The sequence below is a fragment of the Hyaena hyaena genome, unplaced genomic scaffold (genome assembly GCF_003009895.1).
Source record: "Hyaena hyaena isolate Hyena2069 unplaced genomic scaffold, ASM300989v1 scaffold_13, whole genome shotgun sequence".
NCBI classification, from domain to species: Eukaryota; Metazoa; Chordata; class Mammalia; order Carnivora; family Hyaenidae; genus Hyaena; species Hyaena hyaena.
The window spans coordinates 384,395-397,506 of record NW_024080645.1 but is presented as its reverse complement, the minus strand read 5'-3'; the positions used below and the strand labels follow the sequence as shown (position 1 = coordinate 397,506).

Sequence of the window (13,112 nt, the reverse complement as noted above, 5' to 3'; positions counted from 1 at the left end):
TGCAAAGTGACTCACACATTGTCCCCAGTACTGGTTTCCCACTGCCCCTGCTGATCTTGTGCCCATTTCTCCTTTACTCCTCCTTTATGTTCCAGCTGAATCCTACTCTGTGCATTTCTGGAAGGACATCCCTGTCTTAGTTTGCTAAGGCTTATATAACACAGTTCCACTAACTGGAGAGCTTAGAACAACATTTACCATCTCATGGGCCAGAAATCCAAGGCCAAAGTGTTGCTGGGGCCATGCTCCCTCTGAAGACACTAGGGAAGGATCTGTTCCATGCCCCTTTCTTGGTTTCAGTACTTGCCGACCCTCTTGGGTGTTCCTTGTAGACACATCAACCCAATCTCTGCCTTCCGGTTCACATGGTGGTGTGTGTGGGTGTGTGTGGGTGTCTGTCTGTGCTCCAAATTTCCCATTTTCATAAGGGCACAGTCCTGTTGGATTAGGGCCTGCCCTCATGACCTTACCTTATTAGCTTGATCTTCTTAAAAGACTCTGTTTCCAAATAAGGTCACATTCTGAAGTGCCAGGGTTTTTATTAATGGGGGGCACAAATAAATCCATAATAATCTCCTGCTTGCTGTACTTTTCTTAAGCTGCCCCCACTATTTGGAACTCCGCCGCCCCCCAACTATGTATTTCTGGCTAATGACCATCTATACCACGTCTTCTTTCCCTTCACATGTGATCACTCCTTCACTGAACTCCCCCAGGTGTGGGCGGGTACCTCTATCTTGACACTCACTAGAGTATATCCCATATCTAAGCATTTGTTTTAGGAGTCTGGTTGACTGTACACTCCCCCACCCCCATTTTTGGCTCCTGGAAGATTAATACTCAGATATTTGGAATAGTGCTAGGTAAGCTTAAGAAGATGTATCCCTCACATATTTGGCACTGGATTTTAAGCTTCAAGTCTAGAGCAATAATTATGTTGTTTTTTGGGTTTTTTGTTTTGTTTTGTTTTTACTATTTTATTTATTTTTGAGAGAGAGTGCACGAGCAGGGGAGAGGCAGACACAGAATCCAAAGCAGGCTCCAGGCTCTGAGCTGTCAGCACAGAGCCTGATACAGGGCTTGAACCCACAAACCATGAGATCATGACCTGAGCCGAAGTCAGACGCTTAAGGGACTGAGCCACCCAGGTGTCCCTACTATGTCTTACTTGTATTGGTATTCCCACTTCCTTTTTTCCAGTTCTGAACACAGTTTCCCATGAACAGGTGATCCTCAGCATGCGTCAGCAATTTAGAGATTTGGAACACAACAGAAGGAGGGATTCGAGAGTTTTCCTTTGCTGGTGTCTGCCACAGGTGTCTGTCATTGCAAAGTTCTGATGCTTTGTAGTCTGTACAACGTATATCTGCCACTGTTAATTTGGGTATTTAGGGAGATTGTGATACCTCCGCTGCCCAAAATGAATGTGTCTTTTTTGTATGTCTCTTTGTCTGCATGCTTTCATTAAAGAAAGAGGGCCCCAAGATAGGTTAAGAACTGTTACTTTATACAGATGTATGGTGGAGCCCTTCTCTGTCTTCTTTCCATCTTCCCTTCCATTATCATCTTCAGTATCTTCTTTATCATCATTAATCCTAGGAATTCAGAGCCAGAAAAACAACTCACAAGTTTATATTATTTAATTGTGAGGGCTATAAATTTAGAATGCACCAGCCCTCTGATCCTATTAGCCATACCCTACTCTAAGATAATCTTCTTAAAATTGATACCGCCCAGGGATTTGGACTTTGTTGATTACATTTCCTGCTGGACTCTGGCATTTGCTTTTTGTTCATTGGATCTTAAACAATATGGTCATGACCCTGTGGAAAGTCAGGCACCTTGGGGTACCAGACAGAGTTGAAGACTTTGCTTCTGGGAGGGCCGCATACTCAAGTCAGGGGGAGGAGGCACTGATGCTAAGATAACAATTTTTTTTCTTTCCTTACCTCACAGAGATATTTTTAGGCTAACATAACCATTATTTAAAGTTTCTGGAAGAAGAAATGCCTTGCAAATGCCAAGATACTATTGTAGAACCTCAAAATAATGTGGCATATTGTTATACAGATTCACATACACACGAGTCATATCACATAGTTCTAAAAAACAAGGTTTCTATTCTCTAAAATTCTGATATGTCAGGTGGGAAACTAAGGAGAGATGTTGCATGTGCATCTTTCCTGGGTTTCAACATGGCAGAGGAGTTAAGTGCAGATTCTGACTCAAGATTGGAAGAGAGCCTGAGAGTTTTCATTTCTAGCCAACTCTCAGGTGATGCTGCTATTGCTGGTCTAACAACCACACTTTTTTTTAAAAAGTTTATTTTGAGAGAGACAGAGACCATGTGAGTGGGGGAGGGAAGGAGAGAGGAGACAGAGAATTCCAAGCAGGCTCTGTGCTGCCAGTGCACAGCCCGATACAGGGCTTGAACTCACAACACTGTGAGATCCTGACCTGAGCTGAAACGAAGAATGAGACACTTAACCAGCTGAGCCACTCAGGTGCCCCATAAGAACCACACTTTGAGTCATCAAGGATTAGAGGATAAGGAAACCACTGTAGCCACAGGTGGAGGAAGAGAAGCCAACAGAAAGAAGGGGAATAGAAAAGTAGGAAGATGAGCAGAGTGGCACAGTGTTGTAAATGTCATGAGGGATATGGGGTGGTCAAGGTGCCACATGTGTGGAATGATCAAACTAAAGAGGAATGGAGAAAATCTGGTTGTGGAGTAATCACTGGTGACCTTCAAAGAGAATAGTTTCTCTGGAGGGAATAGAACTTAGATTAAGGAAAGTTAAGCATGAGTGATCTGTGTGGCAGTGGGGGTATAGTTGGAATCAAATTATGCAAAATGTTGGTGCCCAAAAGAACTAAGGTTATGGAATGACAGTAAATAGTATGCTAAAGTGGAGGACATTGCTCCATCATTCACTTGGCTGTGAGTCTGGGAGTGTGAGTCTGGGTTTGATAGGTGTGTACATACCAAGAGATAGAGGTGACCATCTATAGATTTCTGCAGAAAGGGGAATAGAACAGGAGAGATGGAAGATGCCACATATAGGAAATGATTTAAGAAGGAAGTTGGAGATAGGATTGAAGGCATCGTTTAAATGGTTAGCTTTGGACACAGGGAAAATACATGTTTTCTCTAATGTAGAAAGAAAGAAATATAATTGGGTTCTGATAAAGATGGTGTAATGAGTTCATGCTTTAGTGCATCTCCTTTGCTTAGGACAGAAAACAGTGATATAAAAACGTAAAAAGACATAGCTAACCTCCCCTCCTCCAAACAAGATAAATAACCTGGTAGACCAGAAATAGTACAGAAATAAAAGATGATGAGTAGAGCTACAGCCATTCTCATGCTGGGCTTCAAGTCTAGAGGCAGAAAGTAGGCATGGGAATTTATCTTTGAAGGGATCTGCAGAGCTAGTGCTCCAAATTGTTAGGGGATTCGACTTACTACTTGAGTCATGGGCTGGGACAAACTTTCACACTGATGAAAAGAGTCTGAAAAAAATATTGTCATTCCCTGTCTGGGAGCACAGGAAATAGGAATCTCTGAGCCTATGACATGGGGGAGAGAGGATAAAGATGCAGCCTTTGAGATGATGAATTAAATTCAGCTACCCAAGTATCTGAAGACTGTTCTGCTATATCCCCAATACTACTGTGTAGGGGCCCCAAGCCATCATCATAAGACTAGTTAAAAATTGATGTTGTAAGGGCCTAGGTGGAAGCAATAGTTGTAACAGTAAGAACAGCAGCAACAACAACAACATTGGACAATGATGAGGGAATGAAAGAGGAAAAGGAAAAAAATCCTACTTAAAATGAACTACTATCGAAAAGCATGAAACACATGGAAAAGAAGTCTAATGATAAGGATGCTGGTTATCATGACTTTTATTCAACAATATTCTGGTGATCTTAGCCAATGCAATAAGACAAGAAAAGGAATACAAGACTTAGAAAGACTGATGACTCCCCTAATCATGAATGCTATGATCACCCTACAGAGAACATCAGAAAACTATAGAACTAACTGGAGAGTTCAGCACAATTCCAGATACAATATCAATAAACAAAAATCAATGTATTCCCTAAACACCATTAGAAAATTTACCTAAAACAAATCACATTTAAAATAGCAAAAATGGAATAAAACTAAAAAAATGAAGCTCTGAAAAAGTATAAATCTTACAAAGATACATAAGATTTTATGGAAAAATATAAAACATTCATAATAAAAAATAGTAAATGGACCATATGTCTTCATCATGAATAGGAAGAACATAGAGTAAAATTGTTGATTCTCCCCCAACTCTATAAGTTAAATACAGTCAATAAAAATGAGGGGTTTTCAAGGCGCTTTCTTGATAAGATTATTCTGTAATTTATATGGAAGAATGGAAGACAATAGCTAGGGTATTTCTTTAAAAAAGAAGATAAGGATTGAAGAGATTTGTTGTAATAGACAAAAGGACATTATAAAGTTATAGTAATTAAGACAGCAGAGACAAACAGACCAAAGTACAATATTTTTTAAGTATTCAGAAAATGTCCATGCATATGTATGTAGCTATATAAATCTAGACAGATGTATGGGTACGTGTGTATTTTTGATATGTCATTGCAAATCAGTATGAAAGGGAAGAACAATAATGTAAAACCATACTGGGAAAAATAAAGTTCTATTATCACCTCATATCAGTCACAAAATAAATTGTAAATTCTGGGTGAAGTTTAAAAGTAGGACTTACTGTTTTAAAAGGGTTTTGTTTTAAGTTTTAGATATACAGAGAATTGTAATGATAGTACAGAGAACTCCCTTCTACCCCTCCTATCATGCCATGATACATTTGCCACAACTAAGAAATGAAAATCAGTACGTGTGTTATTTCATCACATCACGTCACAGTGATCACATGACATCACTGATAAGGCTCACTTTGATGGCCTGGCTGAGGCAGTGAGGGCCAAGATTCTCCACTGTAAAGTTTTCTTTTTTTTTTTTTATGTTTATTTTTGAGAGAGAAAGAGTGTGTGTGTGTGTGTGTGTGTATGTACATGTGAGAGGGGTAGGGGCAGAGAGGGAAGGGGAGAGATGACCTGAAGTGGGCTCTGTACTGACAGCAGAGAGCCCGATGGTGGGGCTTGAACTCATGAACCACGAGATTATGACCTGAGCCGAAGTCATACACTTAACTGACTGAGCCACTCAGAATTATATTTCCCCTTTGCCATTCTCTTTGAAATTAACCTAATAAGAAAAGCACATACTCAGAGTGGGGACTACAGCTCTACATCCTTCAGTGAGGAGTCTCTATATCAATTATTTGCAATTCTCTTCTAGGGTAGATTGTTAAATGTAAAAGGAAAGGTAATGTCATTTGACTTTGAGGAGGGAAGATCGTAAGATCTAGATTATACATATCATAAAGGGAAAGATTAATGCATTTGACTATATCAGTTTAAAAACAAATCTATGTAAGATTCCATACACTAAGTTAAAAGACAAACCATAGACTAGAGGAACATAATTCCAACCCGTGTATCCAACAGAGAATTTGCATACAGAATAAATGAACTCCTACAAATCAAAAAGATCAACAACCTATTACATATAGATATATACTTTACATAATCTATGTATCTGTAGATATAGATCTGTAGATATAGATATTACATATAGATACATATCTATCTATCTACATACACATTGAATATGATACACAAACACAGTGAGGAAAGACTGTGAATAGACAGATCAGGAAACTTCAGCTGAGATAAGGCACAGCCTCAGAAGTGATCAGGAAGATTCACCTTAAAACTATAACATCTACCACACATGATATAATATCTGATATGGGGATACAGTGCAAGAAGTTCACCCATTTAGTGATCATAGAAATAGGAGTACCGGTGCTTGGGGGAAACATTAAAGAACACACTGAAGGATTTATATACACTAAATTATAAGGAAACCTCTAAAGCCATTCTTTTCAAACATTTTTTGCACACACATCACCTAAAGGGCATGTTAGAATGCAGATGTTGATTTAGTAGGATGCAAGATTTTCCATTTTTACCAAACTCCCAGCTGCTGCCGCTGCTGCTGCTGATCCACATATCCACACTTTGAGTAACACACCTCTAGAGTAGATGTCAGCAAATGGTGGCCTTTGGGCCAAGGGCCAAAGGTGGCTCCCATCTGTTTTTGTAAATAAAGTTTTGTTGGAACATGATTATTTATTTATGTGTTGTCTATGGCTTGCTTTCAGACTACAATGGCAGAATTTAGTAGTGGCAACAGATTTGATGATTTGTATAAAGCCTAAAATATTCATTGTCTTTCCCTATGTAGGAAAAGTTTGCCAATTGCTGCTCTAGAGAAACTCCCACACTCACATGAAGATACTTATGCAATGATATTTACTGCAACTTTTTAAAAAATAATGACAAAATAGAAACAACTGGCAGTTGATAGAACAGATGATTTGTAGTATGCTTACATGGTCGACTACATCAGTTAAAATTAATGAGAGCTACATGAATCAACATAGATCAGCATAGATAAATCTAGAAAACATCCCTTGTTTAGGCAAAATAATGCTGTGATTTACTTATTGATATATACATAGGTAGCAAAATTATTCAAAGGTGCTTAGGAATGATAATCCCCTATTTTATGGAAGTGGTTAATTCTGGTTTGGGATAAACACAGGAACAGGATCATGGACAGACCCATTTGGGTTCAGAACCATAGCTGTAACGTATTTTTTTCTCTCAAAATTTGGGAAGAAGATATCAGAATATTGTAAGTCATTAATACTGGGTGGTGGACACATAGTTTCCTGTTCTCTATACTGTGTGAATATTTCAAACATTTGAAAAGAATAAAAAGGATCAAGAAAAGGGAAAATATGCTGGATATAAAGACAGGCATCTTGAAGTTCAGGGAGTGGCTGGGGGGATGAAGATAAAGGTTCTCAACCCCTGAGGTTCCCTTTCCTCTTAGCTAAACAAGAGAAGGAGATGTTCTAGCATTACAGATTGTCCCTTAAAGAGTTAATTTTGAGAATGGTGAACATATGACTAATTTAACTCCATGGCTCATGGAGTATTTTGATTTTAAAAGGTCACTCCATCCACATCCTAGAGTGGAAGGAATTTCCTTTTCTCTGGGACTAACGTTCACTCCTTTCAGCCAAGATCTGCTATGGTTGGGACAGTCTTCCTGATGCCAAGGGTGGTGTCGCTGGGCACATACTCCTACTTCTGAGTGCAAGCCTTGAAAATAGCCATCAGAAAGAGTCATAAGAGCGTTCAGGCTTCCTTCAGGGGCTAGCCTCTTTCTGTCGTCTGAGGATCTCCGTGTTCTGTTCCCTTATGTGTCACCCAAGTGTGGATGCCCTCCCGCTGTGGCTTCCCTTGGGCATGGTTCCATGGGCTAAATCACATATGGGGTGCATTCAGCCCCAGCAACCTCCCTCAGAGCATCTGCACACAACTGGAGCCAGGCGTGGCACATGGGCTAGGGGAGTCTCATCATTTATTTTCCAGGTTGTAGCGAGGCAGTACAAGAAGAGGTACTGCATACTGACACTAGGGAGTCTCCGTTCCACACTCTTAGCCAGGAAATATACAAGAGGGACATTTCAGTTCCAAGTACATTTCAGCATCCTGTGGAACCCTTTGTAGCATGCTTGCCAATGTAAGGATATGGGATCCTTGGGTCAAGTCATGTCCCATGAAATAGAATGGCTGTACAAAGAGGCCTGCTAGCTAGCACTTGACAGCCTTTGGTCAGGTGCCTTAGACGTGTGAGCAGTGTAACACAGCTTGTGATGGCGATCTAGTGCCACCTTCTCCCCAGTAGCAGTGTTGTGCGTGGTCTTCAGCGTGTTTTCTCACTGGGAATTTTATTTCCAAACACAATGCCCTCTTACCCACGCGGTTGAGTTCCTGAACTATCTCTACTTTCTGTTATAGGTTTGTCCCTTGGATGTAGGTGCTTAGCCCCTTCTTTATAATTGTTAACCATGACTAGAGGGAGCATAGGTTTGGTCATTACAGGGACAGTCAGCAAAGCTTGGCTGAGATGGCGTTGCCTGGCCTTCAGCGCACAGCCTGGAACCTAGCGCTGGTTTTGTGTTTATTGTAAAGTTTTAAACTCTAAGACAGACCATGCAAGTATTGTGGATAAGTGGAAGGGGCCAGGTAGACGATCATAGGGAGTGGTAGAGTACATGGAAAAGCCGAGAACACATGCCCTATCTAAATTGAGTGGCCACCATGTTGCTCTGATTAGCACTGTGCAGAAATAGCTGGCCCAGCATTGCCAGAACTCTTGGATTTTCAAAGGAAGCTAGAAATGTGGAAATTTTAAATGTGAAATTTCCCAAGTTTTAAATGTTGGCAACTAAGTAAAAAATTTTAAAAAGAAATTGTGCTGAAAAAAAAAAAGACTCATCCCCGAGCCACATATGGCCTATAGGTTAGGTTTGCAACCTCAGAATAAAAGAAGAAGACATAGGAGAATTTCAAACAAGCTACATCGTGGCCAGCAAGCCTAGGCATTTGACTCTCACCCACCAGGGTCATTGCTACCAGCCTTCTGTTATATCTAATGGCAGGAGAAGAAAGAACATAAATTGAAAACAGAGCAGTAGTCACATCAGGAGCCAAAGGTACAGACCAAAGGTCCTATCCCAGGGATAACTAGGACTCCCTGGTGACCTTCCTTCCATGACTCCACACAAGCAGAAAATGAAGCAAGAGATATCTTTGGTGGGGCTTTTCTTTACCCTAATGCACTCTTTCCTGTCCCTTCTTGTTCACTCCGTGGCCTAGGGGAGGGTACTGGGGAGAGAGTTCTTCTGGGCACCATGCTTGGCTTCCTAGGGGGTATTCTCAGCTATTCCACACTCTTGCTATGGGTGTGACCATGTTCTGGGTAACTGCTTTTCTCTTCAAACTCATTATCATCTCTCTTTGATCAGGTTTACTCTTCATCCTTCCTGAGCTGCACTCAATGGAAGTGCCATCAAAATGAAGGAGTCCATGTGTAGATACAGCTTGGGTTTCCTTACTTGAAAGGTCCCAGGCCATGCAAAGTGCTACTGTAAGGGCAGTGCAGAAGATGAAGCAGCCTGGGGGAAGGCCAGACCAGGCAGCTGCTGGAGGAAGGCAAGGGTGGGCGTGGGAATGCTCATCTCCCTGGCTAGGGAAGCTGTTAGTGAGGAAAAATGACTCTGGCCTTCCATCTGGGCCTTGCAGAGGGAGCCATATATAAAGTCCTGCCTCCCCTGGAGAATGTCCCCACCACTGCTGCCTTGACCTCCATCTCAGCCTCTTTTCCCTGGATGTTGATTTTCAACAAATGGAAGCCATTTTGGAAAGTAGTTACAAGGACTTTGGGGTTGTGTAGAGCTTGGGTCAGTATCAGACTCTGCCACAAAGTGAACTTGGTTGGTTGGTTTTTTAAATATATTATTGAGCCTTAGTTTTCCCACGTTTAAAATGGAGTTAATAATTTCAGCCCTTTAAGGATACTGGGCGATGCTGAATTAGCCACAGGCAGGACCTGGCACTGTCCCTAACTTACATAGAACTTTGGATGCCAAGGTGCTCAGTGATGCATCTGATGGTAGGGTTGTTAACAGCTGGACATTAGCTGGGGGCTCCCTTCTTCAGTCCATGCCTTCCTGCAGCATGGTTCAAAACCTCTCACTTCTTCTTGCCCCATTGGGGAAAGTGGGGAGTCTGTGGAGAGAATACCCCCTGGCTGGGGCACAGTACAGAACAGGCTTCTTGCCCTCCCTTCTGTCTTGTTGTTCTGTCTTGTCCTGCTTTCTCTCTCTGGACAAGGTCTGAATTGCTCTGAGCCTCCGGTTTCCTACAAAGGCACGCATGACCTCAGCTTACAGGACTCCTGTGTATTTCAGCCCACTCTTGAGTATAAAGTGCTTTTCTCATGTAAGTGCTAAGCACTCGTGTGATGTAACAACTTGAAGATGACAAACGAATACATTTGAAGAGGAAATGTTGGAAAATAATCCAATAGAGCTCCATTTGGTATTGGGCCTTTTATCAAGGCCATAACCAAAACCACTTTATGGAGTTAGGTAATGAAATTATCATGTCAGATAACAAAAGGAAGAAGCAGGGACAGAGAGGGAGGCCTTGAGAATCTGAAGCTGTGTGAGAAGTGTGTAGGCAGAGAAGACGCAGAGAAGTTCTCGCTAGCAGGTGCCAGAAAGCTGGGGGCTCTAGGGTGCTGAGGCCAGGGGTCGGCCGTGGGGCTGTGGTGACCACAGAGAAGTACAGATGATGGGGATCTGCGAGGCAGTCAGAAAAACGGAGAGGTTTGAAGGTCTAGGTCCCCTTTTGTGTTTGTTGCATGGCTGTCAGAACTGTCCCCTCTCTGCTGCAGTGAATATTGAAGCACTTGCCCTTGAAGATTTGACCTACTTTCAGCTCAGTGGGATTGACTCCAGTACTTTCATACAGTACCATGGGTGCTCAGCGCCCCTTCTCCCCCGGCCTGCCTTCCCGGCTCCCCTCCCTTCCCCAGAATCTCCCAGACTCTCTGGCTCACTTCTCAGGAAACCTATACCTAGACAGTCCCTGAAGACCAGGCTCTGTTCTGAGTTATGGAGCGCCCACGGTGAACTCTGTGCTGCATGACTTCGTGTTGAGCTGTCACCAGATGGAGGGAAAGGTTAGACACACGGGGGTCCATGGGGCATGGTGAGCAAGGCCTTCTTTGGAGGTGGGCTTGCCCCTCCTCAGCCATCCCTGCATCCATCTGTGCTTTTCCCAGTCAGTGTCCACGGTGGTCCTGGTCTCCTCTGCCCTCCCCCAAGCAGATGCCTTTTTCTTCCTGCTCCAGGGCTGTTCAGAGCGAGAGGGGGAGGAAGGCAGGATCTTGGAGCAGTGCCTCCTATGCTATCAGGATTCAGCACTTAGAATCTTGGAAAGGCTCCACCTGGGAAAGAGTTCCAGAGAAAACAAACTTCAGATCCCAGCTAATATGGGAAAAGGCTCATGTTCACGGAGGCAGCTTCAGGGACCTTGGCAGAGGCTTAGGCAGGCTTGGCCCCTGCCTTTAATGGATCCGACATGGAGCCTTCCAGGACCCATGATGCTGCATGGGCTCCAAAGGAGATTTCAGTCTCCAGCTCTAATGATAAGTCTTTCATAGGAATGGTCGTCCTTGGGTCTACTGACCCAACAGCATTTACTGTTCCAACTCTTTATGCTCCAACTCAAGCAAGAAATAAGTTAAGGGCCCAAACTCGCCACCCCCCTCCCATGCCCCATCTCCTCCTCAATTCTCCCTTATCAAGTTGTTTTCCTCTTTGAGATTAGCTAGATTTTTTCTTAGAAAGGGGACAGAAGGAGGGTCTTGGGACTTGCAGGGTCATTACCCAAGTGATAAGAATCATCCTTCCAGCCCTGGGAATGGCATCCAGAAGAATAATGATGGGCACAAGTTCAGGTTGCTGTGGCCCAAGGAGGAGGATGGGAGGGAACAAGCACGTCAGGGAAGGGGCTGGACAGAATTCCTGGGGATGACCAGTCATTCCTGACTCTCTGGTACAGTGCCTTACTGCCACTGTGTGAGGCTCTGGGGACAGTGGGTGTGGACTTTATGCATGAGATAAAGCAGGTGCCCCTGTAGGTGAAGCAGTGTTAACTACGGAGCAGGGAACACCTGGCTTCTGCTTCTGGCACTGTGCACTTGAAAAATACTTCCCCATGTTTCTGTGCTTGGGGCTCAGTACTGACCATTAATTCCCCCATGTCTGCCTCTTCTGCCAGGGGTCTTTTCAAACTTAGACAATCATGGGATATTAAACTTGAAGGACAATAGAGATCATCTAGTCTCATCAACTCACTATATATATGAGGAGCCTGAGGTCCAGAGTGGGGAAGTGTCTTACCCAAGGTCACATGGTGAGTTACCTCCTTTGACGTCTATTTATATGCAGTACAGAGCCCTCCCCCAACCAGTTTCGATTCTTCAGATCTTAAGACCTCGTGGAGTCTCCAGTACGTCCCAAAGGACTGGGGGATGACTAGGTGCCCAGTGTGGGATTGGTACTAAAAATCCCTTAGGTCAGAGGAGTCTTCCAGGGAGGACGTGTCAGAGCCGAGGCGAAGGGTGCAGGAGAAGCAGGAGAGGGACGATGGCCTGGAGAAAGAACACCTCCTAGGCAGGCTTCCCAGACCAGTGCCTTCCCTTCCACCTCAGACCCGAGAGAGCCCTCGTCCCTCGTTAGCACAGGGAAGCTATCGCAGAAACCTCTCATCCTGAAGCTGAGCCTCTCTCTAAACATGACGTCATAGACAAGGATGCTTGCCTCTGTCTTCACAAAGCTGGCCCTGCTCCCTGCAGATGGAGGGCTCCCAATGTCCAGATTACTCAACTGGGTTTTGAGCATCATGTGATCCAGGAATGAGGAGGGGAAGAGTCTCAATGCAACCAACTCAGTCTGTCCCCATCACATCCCCAACATCTGGCTGTCCGTTGTGCCCTTCACATACCTGCCCATAGCTTTCAGGAAAAGAAAGGCTTGCTCCTATCTTGTCTGCAGGCACGCACGCAGACACACACACACACACACACACACACACACACACACACACACACTCTGGACAGACATTTCACAGACATTATAATCCAGGGTGGATGGAGAAACCTCCTTCTGGAGATTTGACCAGGAACACCTAAGTCTCTGGACATCCTAATTCAGTCCATGGCAGTGTGGCCAGAAAGGAGCTGAGCTGTCATGCAGATGGCTGCCATTGTCATTCCTCCAGGACACTTTGATCCTCTATAAGACTTAGAATTACAATAAGGCTGCAAGAGCAGCCATTGTTTCCTAAATTTCCCACTGAGCTGGTGAAATGAGACCAAAAGGCAACGAGAGAGCTGGCAGGCTTGGAAGAATAGCACCCTGCTACCCCCCCCCATCCCACCCGCCCCCCCGCAGGTATGGTCAAGGGAGTCTATAGAATTCCAGCTCCTAGGGGTAGAAGTGGCTCTCTGGTCCCTTAACAGTGCAAGTTCTGAGAACACATTCCCTCCCACCCCTTTC

General features: G+C 43.7%; 1 protein-coding gene across 3 annotated transcripts in view; it reads left to right on the top strand.

The window, feature by feature from the left end:
- The window catches only part of NTRK3 (neurotrophic receptor tyrosine kinase 3), a 292,308-nt gene that overhangs the window by 278,051 nt on the left and 1,145 nt on the right, over positions 1 to 13,112 (top strand). For 2 of the 3 annotated variants that reach the window (XM_039217016.1, XM_039217000.1), the window contains exon 13: positions 11,833 to 11,967. The exons of the other annotated variant lie outside the window; for it this stretch is intronic. In XM_039217016.1, coding sequence (XP_039072947.1) covers positions 11,833 to 11,967 — 135 coding nt within the window. The remainder of the gene's footprint in view (positions 1 to 11,832; positions 11,968 to 13,112) is intronic. 3 annotated transcript variants of the gene reach the window in all.